The sequence below is a fragment of the Taudactylus pleione genome, unplaced genomic scaffold (genome assembly GCF_031769625.1).
Source record: "Taudactylus pleione unplaced genomic scaffold, aTauple2 ptg000245l, whole genome shotgun sequence".
Taxonomy (NCBI): Eukaryota; Metazoa; Chordata; class Amphibia; order Anura; family Myobatrachidae; genus Taudactylus; species Taudactylus pleione.
This window is the reverse complement of record NW_028284647.1, coordinates 1,776,797-1,800,907: the sequence shown is the minus strand read 5'-3', so window position 1 is coordinate 1,800,907 and position 24,111 is coordinate 1,776,797. Positions and strand designations below refer to the sequence as shown.

General features: G+C 47.5%; 1 protein-coding gene across 4 annotated transcripts in view; it reads right to left on the bottom strand.

Moving 5' to 3' along the window:
- The window catches only part of DLG2 (discs large MAGUK scaffold protein 2), a 1,239,761-nt gene that overhangs the window by 407,270 nt on the left and 808,380 nt on the right, over positions 1–24,111 (bottom strand). For all 4 annotated transcript variants that reach the window (XM_088479798.1, XM_088479797.1, XM_088479799.1 and 1 more), the window contains one exon: positions 16,626–16,728. In XM_088479798.1, the coding sequence (XP_088335924.1) occupies positions 16,626–16,728 (103 nt within the window). The remainder of the gene's footprint in view (positions 1–16,625; positions 16,729–24,111) is intronic.

Below are 24,111 nucleotides of genomic sequence, written 5' to 3'. Positions count from 1 at the left end.
TCTCATTTGTAGCACCCTCTTCTTTTATCCCCAGCATCTCCTAGCCGCCCCTATCTCCTCCCTGACCGACCTCCATCCATCTGGCCACCTCCCCAAACACCTTCAGTCACATTCTCCTTTATTTAACACACGCATTTAAAAATACTATCATACCCGGGACTCAAACCTATCACCTCTCACATGGCAGTCAGACACCTTACACATGGAGCTATCTGCCCCACAATTTCAGATGGCAGCCCTGAACACAGACGCCGATTCCTGACCCAGGTTTTACCAGCATACCTCGAATACCCTTGTTGGTGAGTTCATCTACCGCCGCAGGTACATACACGTATCTCCCTGCAGCTAATGATTGGTGCATATACACTACAAGCAGCACTCTTTCTATACCTTCAGTCAATGATCAGCCATTGGACTCACACTGTATTTGGCAATGTTACCTGGATAACAGTGGTATAATGGGATCGGTACCCTTTTATCAAATCAGATTTGTCATGACCCTTCCCCATGAGGCCACACATCCTTTTTGGGTGCGCGTCTCATGTCCCTATTTGAAAAATAGAGGGGAGGGGGCACCAATGCTCTTTCTGGCCCAGAGCACCAAAAAGTCTAGTTACTGGTAATAAATAAATAATAAATAAATAGTTACGGCTCTGGCAGCTACCATAAGCATTATCAGCAGCATGTCCCCGGGGCTGGGGCACCTGTGAATATTTCTGCAGCCTCCATGCGGACCCCTCCCCAGCTGGCGATACCTTGTATTTCATAGGCTTCCTGTTGAGCTTCCTCGCCGTGATGCCTCTGTCCGAGAACAGCGCTGACTTCCATGGGAGGTACCTCATGTTCACAGAGGGTGTGTGGCTGAGCGGGAACATCATGCTGGAGAGGAAGCATTTCACAGTGGGAGAGTGGTGTCCGGAGTCCGCCCACGCTATACAGTGCTGAGAGAACAGCATTTGAGAAAACAGGCATTGCATAGTGGGAGTGGGGCCACGATGACACGTAAGTGGGCGGCCATGGGGGGGGCTATGCGAGCGGGTGGAGGGGGGCCATGGGGAGGTGGGGGCAGGTGGAGGCAGTCCGGGAGACTTGCCCACTTTTCTGGGTGACCAAGAGCACCTCCTGATTTTCAGGAGCCTCCTGCACATTCCAAGAGAGAAGGTAAGTGTGGTCTGCAGCCAGGAACTGTCCTGGTACAGGACAGAGCGGTGGCAGCGTTGGGTGGGGATGAGCAGGGCACGGTAAGCAGACTGGGAGTGGGGGTGAGGGGGGTGAGGAAGGCACGGCGAGCAGACTGGAGGACTGGGGGTGGGGAGTGAGGAGGGCACAGCTAGCAGTCCGGGCAGGGGTTGTGAGAAGGGCACAGCGAGCAGACCATGGGGGGCAGCAGGGACTCAGGAGAGTGAGGTGCACCAGTTCCGGGTCACTTCACATATACACACAGCAGCAGCAGGGGTGGGGGCAGCGGCAGTCAGCAGAGTGAGTGACCCGGCATATGCAGGGTCACTATATACTCTGGAACCTCTCTAAAGCGATGGGTTAAAAAGAGCTATCAGATCTCACTCATTGCTTAGATGGTAGTGTCTATTGAGTGCCACAGACACTAAAGTAGTGCAGAGTGACTGGTGAGGAGGCACCTGATTGGCCAGTATAAGTGAAGGGGGTGGAGAGAACAGGGAGGAGGCGGAGAGACAGATGTCTTTGCTGCTGTGCTCATTATGCCATCCTGAGATGGCAACCGTTTTTTTAAGAAGCGAAATGGAACCGTGCTTCTGTGAATCGCTCATTCCCTCTCTATGGGGATGCGATGGCTATACTTATTAAGGGCATCGTTGGAGAAATCTAAAAATGTCTCCATGGTAAACCCTTCTGTGAATAGGAGGTAGCAGTGAAAGGTCCTATTATCACTGATAAAGGGATTCTCACTGCTCCATGAATAGATCCCACAATCTTCTAATTTCTTTGGTCACACCTCTCTATTTGATGACCACACCTACCAAAAGACTGGCCACGCCCCTTCAGCAGCGCCTTCTATAGCTCAACACTGCGTGTGTCACGGACTTTTTTAAAGTGAAAGTATATTGTGAACAAAGTCACATCGGTTTGTAACTTTGTTTACAATAGACCTTTTCACTTTTAAAGTCCTTGCGTGCTGTACCTCATATATACGTATATATAATGACGCAATTCACCCCAGCCCATCTCCTGGCCACCTGCATCATCCTCTATGAGTGAGGTGAGGGCGCTGGGCTGAAGCTGTGCCTAGGGTGCGGAGAGACCTTGCCTCGGCCCTGGATCTAACGGTTATTTATGTTGGAGCAGGAACTGTCATCAACCACCGGACATTTAACATAATAAAAAAGTTCCAATGTAATTTTAATTGTAGTGTTAGTCTTATTAGACACTAAAAATAGCTAATAGCACCTAAAATCAGCTACCTAATATTGCCTAATTAAAAAGCATTGAAATTGTATTCCGCATAATAGATTGAAATTAATAAAAATCTTCTGCAGTGTAATCCATGATTTGAATGGTGTTAAATTATTTCATGCCAAGCAAACAAGAGTGTAAATGAGGAGGACGTTGGAGTATGTGTTATTTTCTGCAAAAATAAAGAGAAAACACATTTGATGGAAAATGACATTGCTTCAGAAAAAAGAAAAAAAGAAACTGACAGAACGAAAAGTAATAGAATAAAGCAGAGAAAAAACAACCTCGCCAATGGACATTAGTTTCTTTACTACAGTAAATTCACGATTGTCCCATTAACTTCAATAACCTTTCCCTCCTGACTGATTTCAAAGGCAGTAATCTCTTCTGTGAAAGTAATGGCTCAATTTATGTCAATGATTAGTAATGGGTAGTGCCTGAGGAGGCAACATATTTCTGGGAAAATTGGTTGAAAAGAGGTCTGAGGACTGTGCTGAGGTGATGAGGGACTGATGACTATGCTGAGGGGCTGAGGTGATGAGGAGTTTAGGACTGTGCTGAGGGGATGAGGGACTGAAGACTGTGCTGAGGTAATGAGGGACTGATGACTATGATGAGGGGCTGAGGTATGTGCTGAGGCAAACGATGAGGGCTGAGGTGCTGAGGACAGTGCTGAAGGGCTGAGGACTGCGCTGAGGGACTGAGGACAGTGATGAGAGGCTGAGGTGATGAGGGACTGAGGACTATGCGGAGGACAGTGATGAGAGCTGAGGTGCTGAGGACAGTGATGAGAGGCTGAGGATAATGATGAGTAGCTGAGGATAGTGATAAGTGTCTGAGGATGGTGATGAGGTGCTGAGGACAGTAATGAGTGGCTAAGGACAGTGATGATAGGCTGAGACCACTACTGGGGGAACTGTATAAGGGGTACTAATGGGGGGCTGCATAAGGGGGACCACTACTGGGGGTACTGTATAAGGGGCACTACTATGAGCCTGCATAAGAGGGACCACAACTGGGGACATCGCATACTGGGGGTACTGTATAAGGGGTACTACTGGGGTTAAGGTGCATATGGAAAGGAATGTTCAGAGTGACGATAAAGGGGTGTGTGTCATGTTGACACGCCCCATTTTTAAGTAGCCAGGGGGGGCTCCATTTTTAAATTTGCCCTGGGCTCCAAATACCCTAGTTACGCCACTGGGGCTGAGTACAGTGATGAGGGGCTGAGGACAGTGATGAGGGGCTGAGGACAGTGATGAGGAACTGAGGACAGTGATGAGGGGCTGAGGACAGAGATGAGGGGCTGAGGACAGTGATGAGGGGCTGAGGACAGTGATGAGGGGCTGAGGACAGTGATGAGGAGCTGAGGACAGTGATGAGGGGCTGAGGACAGTGATGAGGGGCTGAGTACAGTGATGAGGGGCTGAGGACAGTTGATGGGAGCTGACGACTGTGATGAGGAGCTGACGACTGTGATGAGGGGCTGACGACTGTGATGAGGGGCTGACGACTGTGATGAGGGGCTGACGACTGTGATGAGGGGCTGACGACTGTGATGAGGAGCTGAGGACAGTGATGAGGGGCTGAGGACAGTGATGAGGGGCTGCTGGACAGTGATGAGGGGCTGCTGGACAGTGATGAGGGGCTGCTGGACAGTGATGAGGGGCTGAGGACAGTGATGAGGGGCTGAGGACAGTGATGAGGGGCTGAGGACTGTGATGAGGGGCTGAGGACAGTGATGAGGGGCTGAGGACAGTGATAAGGGGCTGAGGACAGTGATGAGGGGCTGAGGACAGTGATGAGGGGCTGAGGACTGTGATGAGGGGCTGAGGACTGTGATGAGGGGCTGAGGACTGATGAGGAGCTGAGGACAGTGATGAGGGGCTGAGGACAGTGATGAGGGGCTTAGGACAGTGATGAGGGGCTGAGGACAGTGATGAGGGGCTGAGGACAGTGATGAGGGGCTGAGGACAGTGATGAGGGGCTGAGGACAGTGATGAGGGGCTGAGAACAGTGATGAGGGGCTGAGGACAGTGATGAGGGGCTGAGGACTGTGATGAGGGGCTGAGGACAGTGATGAGGGGCTGAGGACAGTGATGAGGGGCTGAGAACAGTGATGAGGGGCTGAGGACAGTGATGAGGGGCTGAGGACAGTGATGAGGGGCTGAGGACTGTGATGAGGGGCTGAGGACAGTGATGAGGGGCTGAGGACAGTGATGAGGGGCTGAGGACTGTGATGAGGGGCTGAGGACAGTGATGAGGGGCTTAGGACAGTGATGAGGGGCTGAGGACAGTGATGAGGGGCTGAGGACAGTGATGAGGACTGTGATGAGGGGCTGAGGACAGTGATGAGGGGCTGAGGACAGTGATGAGGGGCTGAGGACAGTGATGAGGGGCTGAGGACTGTGATGAGGGGCTGAGGACAGTGATGAGGGGCTGAGGACAGTGATGAGGGGCTGAGAACAGTGATGAGGGGCTGAGGACAGTGATGAGGGGCTGAGGACAGTGATGAGGGGCTGAGGACTGTGATGAGGGGCTGAGGACAGTGATGAGGGGCTGAGGACAGTGATGAGGGGCTGAGGACAGTGATGAGGGGCTGAGGACAGTGATGAGGGGCTGAGGACAGTGATGAGGGGCTGAGGACTGTGAGGTGGAGCTGAGGACGGTGATGAGGGGCTGAGGACAGTGCTGAGGGCCAGAGTGAGGGAGGGAGGGGGACCAAGTTCCAAACTATTGGTCTGGTGTGGACTCTCTGGAGGGAGGCACTAACTGGTCTGGACTTTCTTGAGTGACTGGAGGCACTCAATGGTCTGGAGGCTGGACTCCTGCAATTAGCTCTGCAGCTGTCTGTGACAGTCCAGCAGGTGAGGTCACTCTGTCTTCTATAGGGGGCTAGAGGGTCAATGAAAATGAATCAATGTTTGTTTTATTTGATTTTCTCTGACTTCGGTCGTAATGAATCAATGTGTGATTTATTTTATTTTTTCCTGTGGGGCAATCACTGAATCAATGTGTTTTATTTTTTTTCCTGTGGGCCAATGAATCAATATGTGTGTGTTTGTGTTGTTTTTCCTGTGAGGGCCAGTGTGTGTGTATTTTCCCGTGAGGGCCAGTGTGTGTGTATTTTCCTGTGAGGGCCATGTGTGTGTGTTTTTTTTGTCCCTCTGACAGCTAATGTATGTGTTTTTTTTTATCCTGTCGGAGACAAAGTGTGTGTATTATTTACTGTCTGGGACAATGCATGTGTTTTTTTTCCTGTCGAGGACCATGTGTGTATTTTTTCCCTGTGGGGGCCAATACATGTGTTTTTTTCCCTGTGAGGGACAATGTGTTGTTTTTTCTTTTCAGTCAGGGACAATGCATGTTTTTTTTTTCTTGTCAGGGACCAATAGGTGTTTTTTCCCTGTAGAGGCCAATGTGTGTATTTTTTTTCCTGTCCGGGACAATGTGTGTGTTTTTTTTCTTGTCAGGGACAATGTACCTCATTCAGAGGCGGTCGCACAGAGCGATTGGTCGTAGCGAGCGATGTTTTTTTCAACTGCGCATGCGTGTACATGGCAGTGCGCGTACGCAAGTCTGTCTTTCCGACCGCAATCCTCTTGCTAGTTAGCCCCTATGAGGTCGTAGCTGAGATTGACATTTCGTGCCGTTTGTGGGTGGTTACAGGGGAAGGTGCTTGTGAACGGGGGTGTGGTGGTGCGGACGCAGGCGTGGTTGACCTTAAAAAGGGTGTTTTAAGGGCGTGCATATATTACTGAGCGAGTCATCACACACGTCATCTCGTTGCAATAACGATGCTACTGCTCGCAGTGCTAAAGGTAGCCCAGGGTCTACCTTTAGCATTGCGAGTGCAGGCGATGGTTTCTGCCTCAACCGATGTTTGTAGGCAATTAACACTGTCACAGGTGTTAATCGTGCTGACGTAGGTTGCCGCCTGCGACCGACTCTGAATAGGCCGTAGAGATAGGTGTGCTTTCATTGTTGTGGGTGTTTCCGCGCTTATGATGTGCGTTGCGACTGAGCGCTCGTTTTGCATATTCTCGATCACTTTGGGTGCTACCGATCGCTCCCGAGCGCACGCCTCTGAATGAGGTCCAATGTGTGTTTTTTTTTTTTCCTTTTGAGGACCAATAAGTGTTTTTTTCCCAGTGGAGGCCAATGTATGTATTTTTTTTACCTGTCAGGGACAATGTGTGTTTTTTTCTCCTGTGGAGGCCAATAAGTGTGATTTTTTTTCCTTGTGGGGGCAAATGTGTGTGTGTGTTTTTTTTTTCCCTGTGGGGCCCAATGTGTTTTTTTTTTTATTTTTTATCCTCTCAGGTACAATGTGTGTGTTTTTTTTTTATCCTGTCAGGTACAATGTGTGTGTTTTTTTGTCCTGTGGAGGCCAATATGTGTGTTTTTTCTGTCAGGGACAATGGGCCTCATTCAGAGGCGGTCGGAGGATGCAAGCGGTAGCTCAGAAACTGGGCGGCCGCTTGCATCCTGACCGCCCGCCTCTGTTGCGGTCGTTAGGCTGTGGGTTTACACCCACAGCTCTAACGACGGCGCCGTCGTGCTCATGCTCTGTGGGAGGCCATCGACCCAGTCCGAGCGCATCGGCGCTAACGACTGGGTCTGAATGACCCCCAATATGTGTGTTTTTTCTGTCAGGGACAATATGTGTGTTTTTTCTGTCAGGGACAATATGTGTGTTTTTTTCCCTGTGGCGGCCAATGTGTGTGTGTTTTTTTTCCTGTTGGGGACAATGGGCCATATTCAATTAGTTTTGCATAGGCGAGAAAGTTCCGCCTGCCCGACTTTTTGCCGCCTTCACCAAAACAGGCGAAAACTTTTTGTGCGCGCTCCCGATTTACTCCGTATTAAATTGCCAAACAAGCGAAAACGGGACCTGGCAAATGTGAACCAGGCGAAAAGTGCAGGATGAATTGAGGGAATCGCTCTGTACCCCAGAAAAAGATGGGCTGACTTTGGAAATCATTATGATAGTTTAGTATTAGACCTAATTGAACTAGTTAGGGTCCTTACTGTAAGTGGTGGTAATTGGTTGCTTTTAGCGTCTTGGTAAAAGTGTGATAGAATGGCATGAAGCAGTGTTTTTTGGAGCAAATAAGTAGTCCCATCAAATTTGGGGTGCTTGAAAATGGGTGTTAGCATATTTTAATGTCTCTAAAGTGAAGTGTTAGAAAAAGTTTAATTCCGCTGTCATACAAACACCTGCAATCCCAAAAACACTTGGCCCCTTCTTAGAGCACCCCAGAATCTTATTTCACTAGTTTTTGAAGTTGTCCTCCCACTTTTTTCATTTTCGCCCCAAATTTCTAAAGCGTTTTTTGGGGTGTTCCTGTAATTTTTTATTTCTTTTTTTGGGGGTGAATCGTCCTTTTGGGGGGTGTACCAAGGGTTCTGAGTGGTTTCCCAACATCTGCACCCCAAAATATAGATTTTACACCTTTTTTCTTCTGCTATTCTGTGGAGAATTTCAGTGCATTGACTTTCCGCGAAAACGGACTGGAATTGAATACAGAGATACATTATCAGGGGGAAATTTTCGCCAAAAAACGGGTGAAAAACGGCTTTTCGCACCTAATTGAATACAGCCCAATACGTGGGTCTTTTAATCACATGTGGGCCAATGTGTGGGTTTTATTTCCCATGTGGGGGCTTGAGGCCTCGGTATTTCTTTGTTTCTCTTCTGTGGCTTAATAGTTTAATGAAAAACTAGGAAATATATTTTTTGGTTAATAAAAGTATACATTTTGGATATAGTTGAATATTGGGGGAGGGGGCGCACCAAAATTTCTTGCACAGGGTGCTGCTACCTGGGGTCGGCCTCGCAAATGAGCAAAGTGCAACTAAAGGACTGACTGATACGGTTTTCAGGTGAAAATGATAGAATGTGGTAGATACCTGCTAAGTGCCTTACCGTGTACTGTCATAGAACGGAAAATAACAGCTTCTTCCAGGCTGAGATAATAGCGAAACATCACTTTGATCCTTTACTAATAGTCCCAAAGGACTTCATCGGGATAGACAGACCTCGATTTAGAAACCTCTCCTACAGTGTGATTCACGTGAACTGATAACTGCCTGATAAGCGCAACATGTGTGCGTCATGCAAAGTGCTCTAGCAGAAAATGAAATAAGCGCATGATTACAGGAAACATTATATACTGAGCGCAACATATGCAGCGTATAATGTTCCAAATAATCGCCGCTGTACATTTGCGATCTCAGTAAGTACAGTCCTGGCGTAATTCATAGCTTTACATACAATAATCTATTTTTAACAATGAGAAACAGGAAATTTGTCATAAAATTATATATACAGTATATAGTAATTCTGTCGGTGGCTGGTAGCGGCTGGTTTCGGGGAGATTTTCCCACTCTTCTGGGCAGCTGGGAGTGCCACACGATTTTTGGGAGCCTCCCGGGAGAGTAGGTAAGTGTGAATTCTGCTGACACTCAGGGGTCTATTTACTAAGCAGTGTTAGGAGAGTGAAAAGTGATAAGGTGCCAGCCAATCAGCTCCCAACTATCATCTCACAGGCTGTGTTTGAAAAATGACAGTTGGGAGCTGATTGGCTGGCACCTTATCACTTTCCACTCTGTCTCCTAACACTGCTTAGTAAATAGACCCCTCAAAGCTTTAAAAGAGGAGACAACATTCTAGGGGTGTAACAAGCAATCACTGGGTCGCATTGTTACATTGCTCAGAAAGGCCCAGGAATGTCTATTTGCTTAATGCTGCGGAGTCCCCACCCCTCCCCCTTGTATATCCATCCTGTTTAGGATTATTTATATTGTATAGACCTAAACCTTGAAGAAGCACGCCTGAAAAAGGGACCTGCCCTCGTGGGTAAGGGGCATATCCTCGCGACACGGCCACATTTTCATCAGTCTGCCGGGCCTCCTGCCCCCAAAGCTCTTCCTCGCACTGTATACTGTTGCAATGGCTAATTTATGCACGCCCATGAAACGGCGCTTCAAACAGTCAGACGCACCTGTGTTTTTTTTTACCCCCCCCTGTAATCACCCCCAAATGCTGACAACCTGTCACTCACTTTGCCAGTGGATCCTCTGTGGGAACGTAATGGCAAAGCAATCGCGGTGCGTGCCCAGTGCGACTTATACGCATGCACACTGGCAAATAATAACTCGATCTGCGTAAATAATATATCGCCATTGCGTCAGTCTCTGAATCTGGCCCTTTGTACGATGTATCTTACGATATATATCGCTCCGACGTGGATGGGGAGGATTTCTCATACACATCATGTAGTGTATACACCGTTCCAGTTGCAGAGTCAGGAAAGGTATATTGGGCCTCATTCAGAGCCGGTCGCACAGAGCGTGCGGTCGGTCTGAATGAGGGGAGGACGTCTTGAATTTTCAAGACATCCTCCTTTGCGGTGGTAAGGCTGTGGGTTAACACCCACACCCATCCTTTGCGGTGGTAAGGCTGTGGGTTAACACCCACAGCCTTACGACCGCCTAAGGTGATGGTCGCGATGGTCAAGACCATCGCGACCATCGGGGCTTACAACGAGACCTTAGGGTAGGGTCTCCCTTGTCGTAAGCCCCGGAGAGCTGTCGGCTCTGTCTGAGCCGGAAGCTCTCCACTGACATCACTAATGATGTCAGTGGGGCCGCCCCCAAACGGTAGGCGTTCCCATGGGAACGCCCCCGTTTGGGCTGCCACCCCCCTGGCCCGCCTTCCAAACGGGGCGAGCTGTCAATCAACATTGACAGCTCGCCCCCTTTGGATCGAGACCCGCCACGACCGCGCTGTCGGTCGTAGCGGGTCTCACACATGCGCACGACGGCGCCAGCGCCGTCGTGCGCATGCTCTGTGGGGGGCCATCGACCCGGTCCCAGTGCATCGGCGCTAACGACCGGGTCTGAATGACCCCCATTGTCCTTCTGAAGATACAGGTCAAGTTTTTATTGGATCAACAGTAAAAAAAAATGCAGATCCAGTTAGTGATGATTGATCATGTACCTATGTACTGCAATTGGGAAAAATGATGAGTGGGTACAACGTAGTACCGAAATGCACTGGGGCCTATTTATTAATAAATCCATCGGAGCTGCACAAATGATGGATCTGAAACACGGGGGTTTGTGGTTCCAGAGCCAAATCTGCCGTTTCCAACTGTTCTCAATCTAGATCTTCTTCCAGTCGGAAGGAGTGGAGATCAATGGGATAGCGCCATTTGAAGATGATGTTAGTACCCGCTGTCAAATCTGATGAGTAGTCGTCCCCATACTAGTGAATGGGAATGCCAGGCACATAGGGACTATCGGCATATCCAAAATATCTCCTGCATTGCAGCATCGGTGAATGGGTCAGCTACTTAGGGGTCTATGTATTAAGCCTTGGAGAGAGATAAAGTGGAGGGAGACAAAGTACCAACCAATCAGCTCCTAACTATCATTTCTCAAGCACAGACTGTAACAAGACAGATAGGAGCTGATTGGTTGGTACTTTATCTCCGTCCAAGTTATCTCTCTGCAAGGCTTAGTACATAGTACCTACACTCCCGATTTAGGACTAGAGTTGATGGGCAGCACAAACGGTGTAAAGGTTAGCGTTACTGCCTCACAGCACTGAGGTCGTTGGTTCGGTTCCCATCATGGCCCTACCTGTGTGGAGTTTGTATATTCTCCCTGTGCTTGCGTGGGTTTCCTCCGGGTACTCCGGTTTCCTCCCACACTCCAAAAATATACTGGTAGGTTAATTGGCTCCAAAACATAAAAAATTAACCCTAGTGTGTATGTGTGTGAGCATGTGATAGGGAATATAGGGCCTGATTCAGAGCCGCTCGCTCGTTCGCTCTGAGCGATGTTCGCACATCTGCGCATGCGTATGGGTCGTAATGCGCATGCGCCAACCAGTCATTGCGGTCGGAAATTGAGCGCTCGCAAAATAGCGAGTGCCTGCTAATTTGAGTGACAGAATGAGGCGTTTGTGGGTGGTAACAGGGGAAGATGCTTGAAAACGGGGAGTGGAGATCCGAACGCAGGCGTGCCAAACGGTCAAAACGGGCGTTTTAAGGGTGTGCATAATTAACAAAGCAGCGACATCGACCACGTCACTTGGTTGTTTCTTAGCCTGAACTGTTCGCATGATTGCGGTAGGAAAATCCAACCACAAGCACTGCGAGCAGTTCAGACGCCTTTCGATGTACTCGATTAATCTAATAAATAGCGGAGATGACGTAGGATGCGAGCAGCCAGGGGGGCATCTTTACAAAATAGCGAGCTCGCTCGTTTCGTTCGCTCGCTCAGACATAGAGGCGTCAACAGACCGCAAAGAGCGAGCGCTCAATTTAAATAGCCGGCCCCTTTTTCTGAACGAGTGAGCGCAAATAGCGTCCGGCTCTGAATCAGGCCCATAGATTGTAAGCTCCACTGGGGCAGGGACTGATGTGAATGGTCAAATATTCTCTGTAAAGCGCTGCGGAATATGTGTGCGCTATATAACTAACTGGTAATAATAATAATAATAATGTATCTGAATGTAATGTATGCGGTATGTTATCCATATAGAAATTCTTTCTATTACAAAAGTAATGTTTGTTTAAGATGAATTTGCTAAAGCACCCTGAATATACAGTAGACTACCAATAACAAATGAAAAAATGGAACAGCATTTGTTTGTCGCACAAATCTTCCACGCACTCTCCGCCTGCTGCGCCAGGGAATATTGCCTACCCAGAATGCTATGGGGCACATTTAAGAAAAAAAATTATTTGCAAGAGCTACAAAAAATAAAACTGCGCCAATGAGGACATTTCTGTTATTTTCTAGCTTGTGCTACAAAATACCAGCTATAATGTGGTTGCTATGGGTTACACCCTTACTGTTACCTGTGCACCTGTTATAAGGTCGCCTATGTTCCTGCAATGGATGTGCACTAAGCAGAAGACAGAAGCATGTAAATTCCCACTTGGGGCAATGCCGCTGCCGATGAAACCTCTGGACGTTTGTTGCTATAATTAACTCATCAATTACGTAAATTGCAATAGAAAACAAATTAAAAATTTATAAAAAATCAAATTAAAATAGAATATGCATTGTAAGCAGATAGAAAACACAGTGTCATTCAGATACTCCTGAGGGAAATATTCCCGTTGTCTGCTGAGGGATGAGACGATTTCTAGGTCAGCTTATAGCTGCCCCAGAAAATCAATAAGACCTTCACGGATCTTGCAGTATAAAGCAAAAATATAATACGTACAGTACAGTAACCTCCCGCAGCCAAAGTGTTATTACGTTATTACTATACATGGTAGGCACATGTTTGATATTCAGTATATACACATGCAATGCCTCTGGTAAGTAAAGGCACAATGTTTCTATGTTAGTACTGTTATCATTATTATCCTACAATTATTGCAGAATAATCAGATTAGTTAACGCTGTTGTCTGGTTACTGTTATATTATAATGTAAACGGTGGGGGAGGGTAAAGGAGAACTAATGTAAAGATGTGACAATATGACTGGCTGCAGGTACAGTACATACACTGGTTTTACAGAAAGGGGCTGATTCATAGGTGGGTGCAGAAGTGGACGTGTATATGGGCTGCCACCCGTCTGCTACATTATGCAACTGCCGCTAGAGTCCTTCCCTGGTGCGTATGACTGTGCAAGGACTGAGACGCCCACTGTCAGCGTCCATCAGGGCCGTAACTAGTGTGGTGTCACCTGTGCCGTGGCACAGGGCACTGCAGGGCAGGGGGCGCTGTTTGGGCCTGTCACTATTCCTGGTTATTATCATTCTCATTCGTAGCTTCCTCTTCTTTTATCCCCAGCACCTCCTGGCCTCCCCTATCTCTTCACCTCCTGGCCCTTCCCCATGAGACCATGACCCCTTTTCGGATGCACCTCTGTACCTATTCGAAAAATGGCGGGGGTGGGGGGGATGGGCACCAATGCTCTTTCTGACACAGGGCACCAAAAGCTCTAGTTATGGCTCTGGCGTCCGTACACGCAGTAGTAACAATTGGTGCATCCTTAGAGGACGCCATGGGTCACACCACCGGAACTTGTCCCAGCGGTATGGAAGGTGTAGTTTCTTGGTCTCAGTACGGCCATAGTGAGTGGTGTCTGTGTAGGCAGTCACTTTCACCGACACGCCCATAATCGGACCATATCCGGGCGTGGCCTCTGTCCGTGCATCGCCCATGAATGCCCACTACATTCTCAATACACCTCTCAGTGCGTGCATCTGAAATTGCAACTGTGACTCTGTACGGACTCAATCCGGACGCATGCTCGGCGTGACTTACAGACAGCTGCAAAAAGTCACTCCAATGCTTGGGCAGTGCGTCCACCTCTAAATCAGCCCCTTAACCTCCTGTATGAGACACCGTTAAACGGAAGACAAAATTGAAGTTAGAGTCACGATAAGATACAGGCACCCTTTCCTGGGCTTTCTATAGACCCCTTACAGAGAAATATTAATGGTATATACTCTGTACGCTGTGGTGGAATTGGCACAAAATGATTACAAATGAAGTGAGAAAAAGCCACCGGTCCAGGAGTTCCTCAGAAAATATCCAAGTAATAACATTTGAAATTATATTAATTAAATACTTTTTTTTCCCCTAAAACTAAAAACTGCACCACCTCCCCCTGGTGTATGGTAGGATCTAATGGAAGTAGTACTGCACCACCTCCCCCTGGTGTATGGTAGGATCTAATGGAAGCAGTACTGCACCACCTCTGACTGGTGTATGGTAGGATCTAATGGAAGTAGTACTGCACCACCTCCCACTGGGGTATGGTAGGATCTAATGGAAGTAGTACTGCATCACCTCCCAATGGTGTATGGTAGGATCTAATGGAAGTAGTACTGCACCACCTCCCACTGGTGTATGGTAGGATCTGATGGAAGCAGTACTGCACCACCTCCGACTGGTGATGGTGCAGTACTACTTCCATTAGATCCTACCATCACCAGTCAGAGGTGGTGCAGTACTGCTTCCATTAGATCCTACCATACACCAGGGGGAGGTGATGCAGTACTACTTCCATTAGATCCTACCATACACCAGGGGGAGGTGATGCAGTACTATTTCCATTAGATCCTACCATACACCAGGGGGAGGTGGTGCAGTACTATTTCCATTAGATCCTACCATCACCAGTCGGAGGTGGTGCAGTACTACTTCCATTAGATCCTACCACCTCCCACTGGTGTATGGTAGGATCTAATGGAAGTAGTACTGCACCACCTCCCACTGGTGTATGGTAGGATCTAATGGAAGTAGTACTGCACCACCTCCCCCTGGTGTATGGAAGGATCTAATGGAAGTAGTACTGCACCACCTCCCCCTGGTGTATGGTAGGATCTAATGGAAGTAGTACTGCACCACCTCCCCCTGGTGTATGGTAGGATCTAATGGAAGTAGTAATGCACCACCTCCCACTGGTGTATGGTAGGATCTAATGGAAGTAGTACTGCACCACCTCCCACTGGTGTATGGTAGGATCTAATGGAAGTAGTACTGCACCACCTCCCCCTGGTGTATGGAAGGATCTAATGGAAGTAGTACTGCACCACCTCCCCCTGGTGTATGGTAGGATCTAATGGAAGTAGTACTGCACCACCTCCCCCTGGTGTATGGTAGGATCTAATGGAAGTAGTAATGCACCACCTCCCACTGGTGTATGGTAGGATCTAAATGGAAGTAGTACTGCACCACCTCCCCCTGGTGTATGGTAGGATCTAAATGGAAGTAGTACTGCACCACCTCCCCCTGGTGTATGAAAGGATCTAATGGAAGTAGTACTGCACCACCTCCCCCTGGTGTATGGTAGGATCTAAATGGAAGTAGTACTGCATCACCTCCCCCTGGTGTATGGTAGGATCTAATGGAAGTAGTACTGCACCACCTCCCCCTGGTGTATGGTAGGATCTAATGGAAGTAGTTCTGCAACAGCAAAACAGGAGAAAATAATTAAAATGAAAACTATGCTGAATAAAACTTACAAGACAGCTCCCATTACAACTTACCTGTCTACTCTCCCGGAACCTGTCGGAGGTTCCAGATTTTTCGGGTAGCCCCCCCGCACCCCCTAGTGAAGTGAGCAGATTGGGGAGAATCTTATTGGGAATCCGCGAGTAGGGGTCAGCGCCTAATGACACAATTCTATAATAAGCGCATCATTTGGCTCCACTAATATGTGCGAATCATGGTACTGCATTTTGCACTGAGGGGCGGGGGCTTCATGACACAGATAGTCCGGCCCCCATCACCGCCCACCTGCATCTCCTCTCAGGGCTTTTCCCAGAGAGGAAATATCTACAGTCGCGGCAAGTATGCATTACAAACATGTCAAAGAACATAATTATATCCATTCAAATGGGATCATTAGTATAATTTCCCTGCATTGGTTATAGGGCACAATGATCCCTATGGCACTTTCTGAAAAGTATCAGTGTGTTTTCATCAACAAGTAGATCTTACTAACTGCTTTGTGGCTCATTTACATTTGGATGGAAGTCAGTATTATGACATGCCAATCAGATGTAGCAGTACACGCCTAATACATGTATGACACGCCCCTCAGATGTAGCAGTACACGCCCACTTTACCGCCGCGCTCATATGTGCTGCTTTCACAATCTACCTGAAATGCTTTATCAAAAGTAGGCAAGTATGTTATGGCCACGTATCCAAATTTACTATTATACTACTGTATAAGTGAGTGTATCCTCTTAAATTAGTCGTCGCTGGTTACCAAATAATCTACAGTAATAAAGTGATTGGATATAGGATGTTTTAACTTAAGCAGAAGACACTTACACAATTAGTGGTATCAGAATACTCAGTGGTGTATGAGACCCATTCCTAACATGCATACTACAGAAACAAAAATATAAAGAGTTCAAAGACACAAGATTGCAATATATAATTACTGTATCTTACCCTACAGCTCTGTCTGTATAGAAATAACAAAGTAGTACATTGTTTGTTAGTATTGGTTGGCATTGTGTCACCTGCTGGACACACGTAGTACTGCAGAATTTTGTGTTTTTTTTATTTCTCTCAAACACCACAACTTATCAACTCTCCAATCATTTAATCCGACGGTCACGGTACATACAGATAACGATAATAATGAGGTACAGTACCAATACAGCTCTAGGTAAGGAGGAGTAACACAGCCCAGTCACTTACCTTCCGGCTGGTATTGTGCTACAATTGATACCGTCTGACCTGCGCCTTTCAGTGCGGCCGCAGCCTGCTCATGGGAAGCACCACGCAGATCAATTCCGTTCACCTTTAAAACAAGAATAAGTTGATATAATATGCGTGCAGATGATGAACTATTGCGCTGCACATAACATACACGTAATTAATTATCAGAGTAGAATTAGTACAATCAGTAAACAACATTCTACCAAAAAGTGATTTTGTTGTTGTATTTGCATAAAAGATTAAAACAAAATGCAAGTTTTAAGGGGCTCATCCACTAGGCGATATTAATGAGCGATTGCACGATTACGACGGCGTAATCGTACAATCGCTCATTAATCGTGCACAAACTGTGCACTGTAATGTCGGAAACGATCAGCGATGCGCGCTCCCACTGGTCGTTTCCGCCATCAATCAACGCCCGAACATGCCGGCCAATCTGCAGATAACGACAGATTGGACATGTTCGGGGAGGATGGAGGGTGCCGACACTGAACGAGTAATCGTCAGTGCAGGGGATGGGGAACGACAGTAAGATTATGATGTCGTAATCTTACTGTCTTTGCCTAGTCGGCAGTGGATGTGCGCTTTTAGATTTGTGCTATGGCTGGTGCCTCAGAATATGCTAATTCATATTTGCCAACTCTCCCTCATTGTCAGGGAGACTCCCTGAAATAGCAGCAATCTCCCTGTCTCCCTGAAGAGTCTAGCAATCTCCCTGATTGCACCTTACCCCCATTATGAAGCTGTTATACTGTATATATAAAAAAAAACAGAGAGATATACATTCAAATGGGATCCTTAGTATAATTTCCCTGCATTAGTTGTAAGGCACAATGATCCCTATGGCTACATGCATTTTCTGAGAAGTGTCAGTGTGTTTTTATCACCAAGTAGATCTTACTGACTGCATTGGGGCTCGTTTATATGTTGGTGTACAGTAAGTCAGTTATATGACACGCCTCTCAGATGTAGCAGTACACGCCTATCACATGTATGACATGCCTCTCAGATGTAGCAGTACACGCCTATCACATGTATGACACGCCTCTCAGATGTAGCAGTACACGCCTATCACATGTATGACACGCCTCTCAGATGTAGCAGTACACGCCTATCACATGTATGACACGCCTCTCAGATGTAGCAGTACACGCCTATCACATGTATGACACGCCTCTCAGATGTAGCAGTACACGTTCACTTTACCACCGCGGTCATAGGTGTCGCTTTCACAATCTCCATGAAAAGCTTTTTCAGAAGTGGGCGATTATGTGCTAATTGTTTTATCTGGGCTCCTGGAAGGTCATCCACACAAATAGCGATTTGCAGGCCACGAAAGGAGAGTGTTGGCCCAAAGTGGAAGTTTCTGATCATACACTAGAAATAGTGTGGTTCGGGCGGATCGGAGGTGGGGCCTATTTTGGTCCAGTTTGGCGTGTGTAAGCCAAACCTACACCAATTTACAACATGGCTGCCATGTAACACGATGGACCCGTTTAATGTGCAAAAATCTCTTAAGTCACATATCTGTCTCCTGTGAATCAAATAAAACTACACTTGAAAAAGCTGTGTGTTGGTACTTGAGGCCACTGATACAGTTACCTTTCAAAGGGGTCTACTATGCCTTGGAGAGAGATAAAGTCAGGCTTGCCGACTTTCTGGGAGGGTGCAGCCAGATCGGCATTAGAGGGGGGCGTGGCCATCGTGAGGAGGCTGGGCTGGCTGACGAGTATTTGTGGGTGGAGCCACGCAATTGCGTCATTTTGGCCCGCCCCCGCTACACAAAGCTGATATTTCAGGCATTGTGAAGCAGGGGGCAGAGCCAAAATGACGTGATTCAGCGCACCCCCCCCCGCGCGCTGCGGGAGTTTCTAAGGTAAGTACGGGGCGGATAGGGGGGGGGGGCAGCAGCCGGGAGGATTGCCTGCCTTCCCGGGAGGTCGGGAGCGGCACCCGATTTTCGGGAGGCTCCCGACCAAATCGGGAGGGTAGGCAAGCATGAATAAAGTGGACGGAGATAAAGTACCAACCAATCAGCTCCAGTCATTTTTCAAACACAGCCTGTAACATGACAGTTAGGAGCTGATTGGTTGGTACTTTATCTCTCTCCAAGGCTTGATACATCTCCCTCTCAGTGTGGTGATTATTGTTATTGGGGTTTCCTTCCCTACCTTTCTATTTATTCTGTATCCCCATTGACACCTGAATCAATGTTATACAGGGCCTGATTCAGATACTGTATGTACGGAAACCCGATAATTTACGTACATATCCGGTGTTTGGGGATCTGCACATTTGCAGAATGGGTCCGGGCCGGCGTGATCACTCGCAGTCTCCCCAAAGCTGCGGCATTACTGACATGCTGCTGTGTTTCGGGGGCGGAGTGGGGGCTGCAACCATGATTGCTCTACAAAACAGGAGCGTGATGCCCCCATTTTATAGGCGTACCAAGCCCAGGGTCTGTGTCATTGGATGCAGACTTCCTGGACCTGGCATAGGGGTTCCGACAGCCAGACTAAGCAAGCTTTGGCTTACGCAGCCCGGCTGGGAGCAGCTACATGGTGATCTAAAGCAGCATCTACGGACGCAGCACTGGGATGGCAGATACATGCAGGTGGTGTCTATTCCCTACAGACCCCTCCTGCTGTGTTTGCATTTTAGTTGGGCGGTATCGCACAGCCGCTTCCCTGCGGCTGGGCGACACCATCCGCACCGGAATCAGGCTGAAAGATTCCTGTGATCTACTTCGTTGATCATTTCAATAAATTGAGATTTCCAAAGTGATTGTAACCAGAACGCACTATAATGCCAGATATTGGAAAAGGATTGTTTTGCGTTACTTACACTATACAGTACGATTACATAACCCCAGTTATGGGCATACAACACAAGCATGCAACATACTTACAGTAACAAATGCAGGCACACGAAAAAGCAATCTGCAAACTCAATAAAAAGATAATTGCACCATTTGGCACAAATTTTATAATCTCCGACTCCTCTTATGCGCCCCTTACTGTACCTTTATTCCAGGGTTTCCTTCTCTGGGGTTACTTCCCCTGAATACTTTAGGGGCCTCTCACAACATGCACTCCGCAAAGAAGGCTGGCCACAAGCTGAGCCCACAGCCAGGAGCACCATTAGGCCACTGCCTCAGTGGTCCCAGCCAGTAATGATCCCCCTAACACATGGCACACCCCTGGTCACGATTCAGCAGAGCTATTCAGTATGATTTACCGCTGGCCGCATGGTTCCCGACAGCAGCATCCCGGCAGCACTGAAAATCCCGGTAAGTACTCACTAACCTATCCTACCCTCTAACCCTCCCTTAGGGGTGCCTAACCATAACCTCCCCCCTAAGTGCCTAACCCTATTCCCCCCTTCCCCGCCGCCTAACCCTAAGTCCCCTGGGTGGTGCCTAACACTAACCTCCCCCCGGGGGTGCCTAACCCTCCCTCCCCCTTGCCTAAACATAACCTCGCGGTGGGGTGCCTAACCCTTAGAACCCCCTCGGGAACCCTAAACCTAAACCCTCCCCCGCGCCCAGCTTACCTTCGATCGGTAAGCCGGGTGTCGGGCTCCCGGCGTAGGGAAAATGACAGGCGTCTGGATTTCGACGCCTGTCATTGAACCCTTGACGGGATCATACAATCGGCAAGCCGGCGGTCGGGATTCCATCCATCGGTTTCCCGACTGTTTCTCAGCACTGGGTTTTTTAGAAGCTGACGACTCTGTTTTGTTACCCAGTATGAACGAGCCACACTGATCTCTGGGAAGGTTTGTGAATCTGTCCTGATTGCAGTGAACTATTCCAAAGTTAAACTGACCGAGCGGAAATACATTTTGATGATTTTGGCAGCAGTTTGATGTTACGGGCAGATAATCACTACCCAATCTCCAGCTATCTCCTTGCCAACCAGCCTGAGATTATGGAGGCGTTCTCCATATGTTGGGAGTGAGTGATGCTGCTGGATTACCGCTCTTATATTCAAATGACAAATGGAACGTGCACCTGGGAATAATTGATCAAATACATCTCGGAATTCCACAGACACCCCCCTGACAGCTGGTTGTAAAATCGCACTTATAACACGGGCTAGCATAGGTCAGGGTGGGGAATAATCTGGTCAAAATGTAAAATAGACACATTGGGGCAACTCAATGCCGAGCGATGGCCGCAATTCTCTGCTCGTCATGGAGGCGCATTGTGACCGCAACATTGCTCATTTTAATGTGCATCCACATAGGGGTGGCCAGTAAAATGACTCATGTTGTCCTACCTTCATTCCGATTGATGTGAAGAGCCGTCCAGGGTTGCCGAGACATCAGACGGGGCCGGGGTGCTAGATAGGAGGGGTGACCATGCCCCGCTAAGTATTTGGGCATTACTAAGAATGTGCATGTAAAAAGGGCCATTACTACACTTCTCTGCAAGAGCAACAAGCCCCCTTTGGGTGCCCCAGACAAGCCTGGGCCCGGGTACACTGTACCTGCCCCACCTCACTCTTGACGCCCCTGCAGTTGCCCATAACATTGGGGCCAATTCAATTAACTTGCACGGCTCCGACAGAACGCTAACCGGCAATTACAGTAGAGCCGCCTTCGCTTACTTTTGGTCGCACGCTGTCTGGTCATGAGCAGAAATCAGTGGGAAAAAAAAATCTGTTTTAACCCCGTCATTGACCGTGACTATACTAATTGAATACACTTAAACTGTGTAACCGCTCAAGCCACGAGGATCCGACAGAACCTGGGGGCTGATTGAATTACCCACATACATACCACAATAACTGAAACCATTCACTCCAACGGGTTACAGACCAGTGGCGCAATGTGCTAACGCCCTTACCTCTAGCACTGGCCATTCAGTTTATTTGTAAATATTTATTGTATAAAAGCAAATCCGATCCCACCTAAAATTGATTCAATATAGATTTTATTTTATTTTTTTCCCTTCAAGTTTGTATAAAGGTGCGTACACACTGTGCGATCAGGAAAGACAGTACGATGACGACATCGTAATCGTACCGTCGTTCCTGATCCCCTGCAGTGCCTACACTGAATGATCAGTCGTTCAGTGCATGCGCACTCCATCATTCCTGAACATGGGCAATCTGTCATTATCGGCAGATTGGCCTGCATGTTCAGGCGATGGACAATGTCGGAAACGACCAGTGGGCGCGCGCATCGCTGGTTGTTGCCTACATTTTGGTGCACGATTTGTGCACAATTACCGATCGATTGCACGATTACGATGTCGTAATCGTGCAATCGCTCAGTAATATCAAATAGTGGTTACGCACCTTAACTCTTTCATAAATCGGGCGATGCAATAACGAGGAGGAAACACCCAGTTTGGTCCTGCAATAAGTTTCTTTGCCCGTAATAAATTCTCCTCTAACAATTTATAATGCCCATCATGTTTGGTGTCTGACCTGAGGAGAGTCAGGAAGCGTCATTTATTTTAAAGGTGTGTTTGAAACATGTAAAAGTACTGCTACCAACCGTCCCGCTTTCTGACGCACAACCGTCATTTGCAGACCATGAAAGGGGCGGGTCTTATGGCAAAGTGGGTGTGGTTATACGGATAGGGGCTACCACAACTTGTAGAATACTTGCCCGGAGCTCGCCAAATATCCATTAAAACAGGCACTTAGTGGTCTCACAGCAAAATATTACACATAATGTAATATTTATATTACATATTATATAATACTACTAACGGAACACGGCATATACCCGGGTACACTGCCTCCATCCTTTACCCCACGCCTTTACTGCTCCACCCATGCTCTGCTCCCTCCCCTCTGTCCACTGCCCTGCAACATCCTGCCCCACCCCTTCTCTGCCCGCACCTCCACCCTGCCACGTTGTCCGCCGTGCTGTCCACTGCTCTGTTCCGCTTGGGTTCCATTTGCTAACCCTAGACTGTTTACATACGGCTATAGCCGCACCATCGGCATAATTGCCGCACCATCAGCATCACTGCTGCATCATCGGCACAGCTGCCACACCATCGGCTCCCAAGCTATTTTCCCCCCCAAAAAACTGGACTCTCACAACATCTGGACCATAGATATCCTTATCATCATCAACTGTGTCAGTCCTAACTGTACATTCTTTACCTATAGAATTCCCTGTATCTCCATGTGAGCTGCTACTACCTTGAGCATAAATCCAGGCAGCCGCCTAAGTACCGGTGACCGTATCCTAGTTCTAAGGAAACAACGGGTGGTTGTTATTGGCGGAAGATCTCGCTAGCTGGGTTCTTGTGGTGTCACATGGGGTAGGCAGCGGAATTCGTAACATTCATTTATATACAGCTACTTATCATGAAATTACAACATCAAACAACAAGAGGATAAATGGAATGTCTGCTTATACATGTACTTACATGTCTAGCATTAAAGTGTTTTCTCTGTTATTTATTTAGTACTTTAGTTATTTTATAGATGGTATAGTTAAGACGCGCAGAAAGTTCTTAGGAATCGTTTCCTCTGCAAAAAAATAAAATACCGACATACTAATTTTATTGGGTCAAGTTTTGTTTTCCTAAAGAAAAAAAAAAACATTTTCTAAAAACAGCGAGATTTGCTTCTTACGCGGTTTTCTGGTTTCATTTCTTTATAATAAACAATGATAAAATAACAATACTGTATTTAAAGTAGGGGTGTGCACCGGCCACTTTTCGTGTTTTGTGTTTTGGTTTTGGATCTGGATCTTTCTTCGTGTTTTGGATCTGGATTGGTTTTGCCAAAACCACCCTTCCGTGTTTTGGGTTCTGGGTTTTGTGTTTTGGATCTGTATTTTTTTTAAAAAAAGCATAAAAACAGCTAAAATCACAGAATTTGTAGGTTTTTCTGCTCCTATGCTATTATTAACCTCAATAACCTTAATTTCCACTCATTTCCAGTCTATTCTGAACACCTCACACCTCACAATAGTGTTTTTATGTCCAAAACGTTGCACCGAGGTAGCTGGATGACTATGCTAAGCGACACGAGTGGGCGGCACAAACACGTGACCCATCTAGGCGTGAAACTGCAGTGGCAGACAGGATGGCAGTTTGAAAAACTAGGCCCCAAACTGTACATAATGCAAAGAAAAAAAAGAGGTGCAAGATGGAATTGTCCTTGGGCCCTCCCACCCACCCTTATGTTGTATAAACAGGACATGCACACTTTAACAAACCAATCATTTCAGCGCCAGGGTCTGCCACACAACTGTGGCTGAAATGATTGGTTCGTTTGGGCCCCCACAAAACAAGCTGGCAATTAATGTGTCCCTGCACAAACTGGCTCTATGGAGGCAAGATGTCATCCTCATCCTCCTCATCCACCGATTCCTCACCCTCTTCAGTGTGTACATCCTCATCCTCACAAAGTATTAACTCGTCTCCACTTGAATCCACCACCACAGGTCCCTCTGTACCTTCTGGAGGCTGGTCTCCCTGGAAGAGCTGATA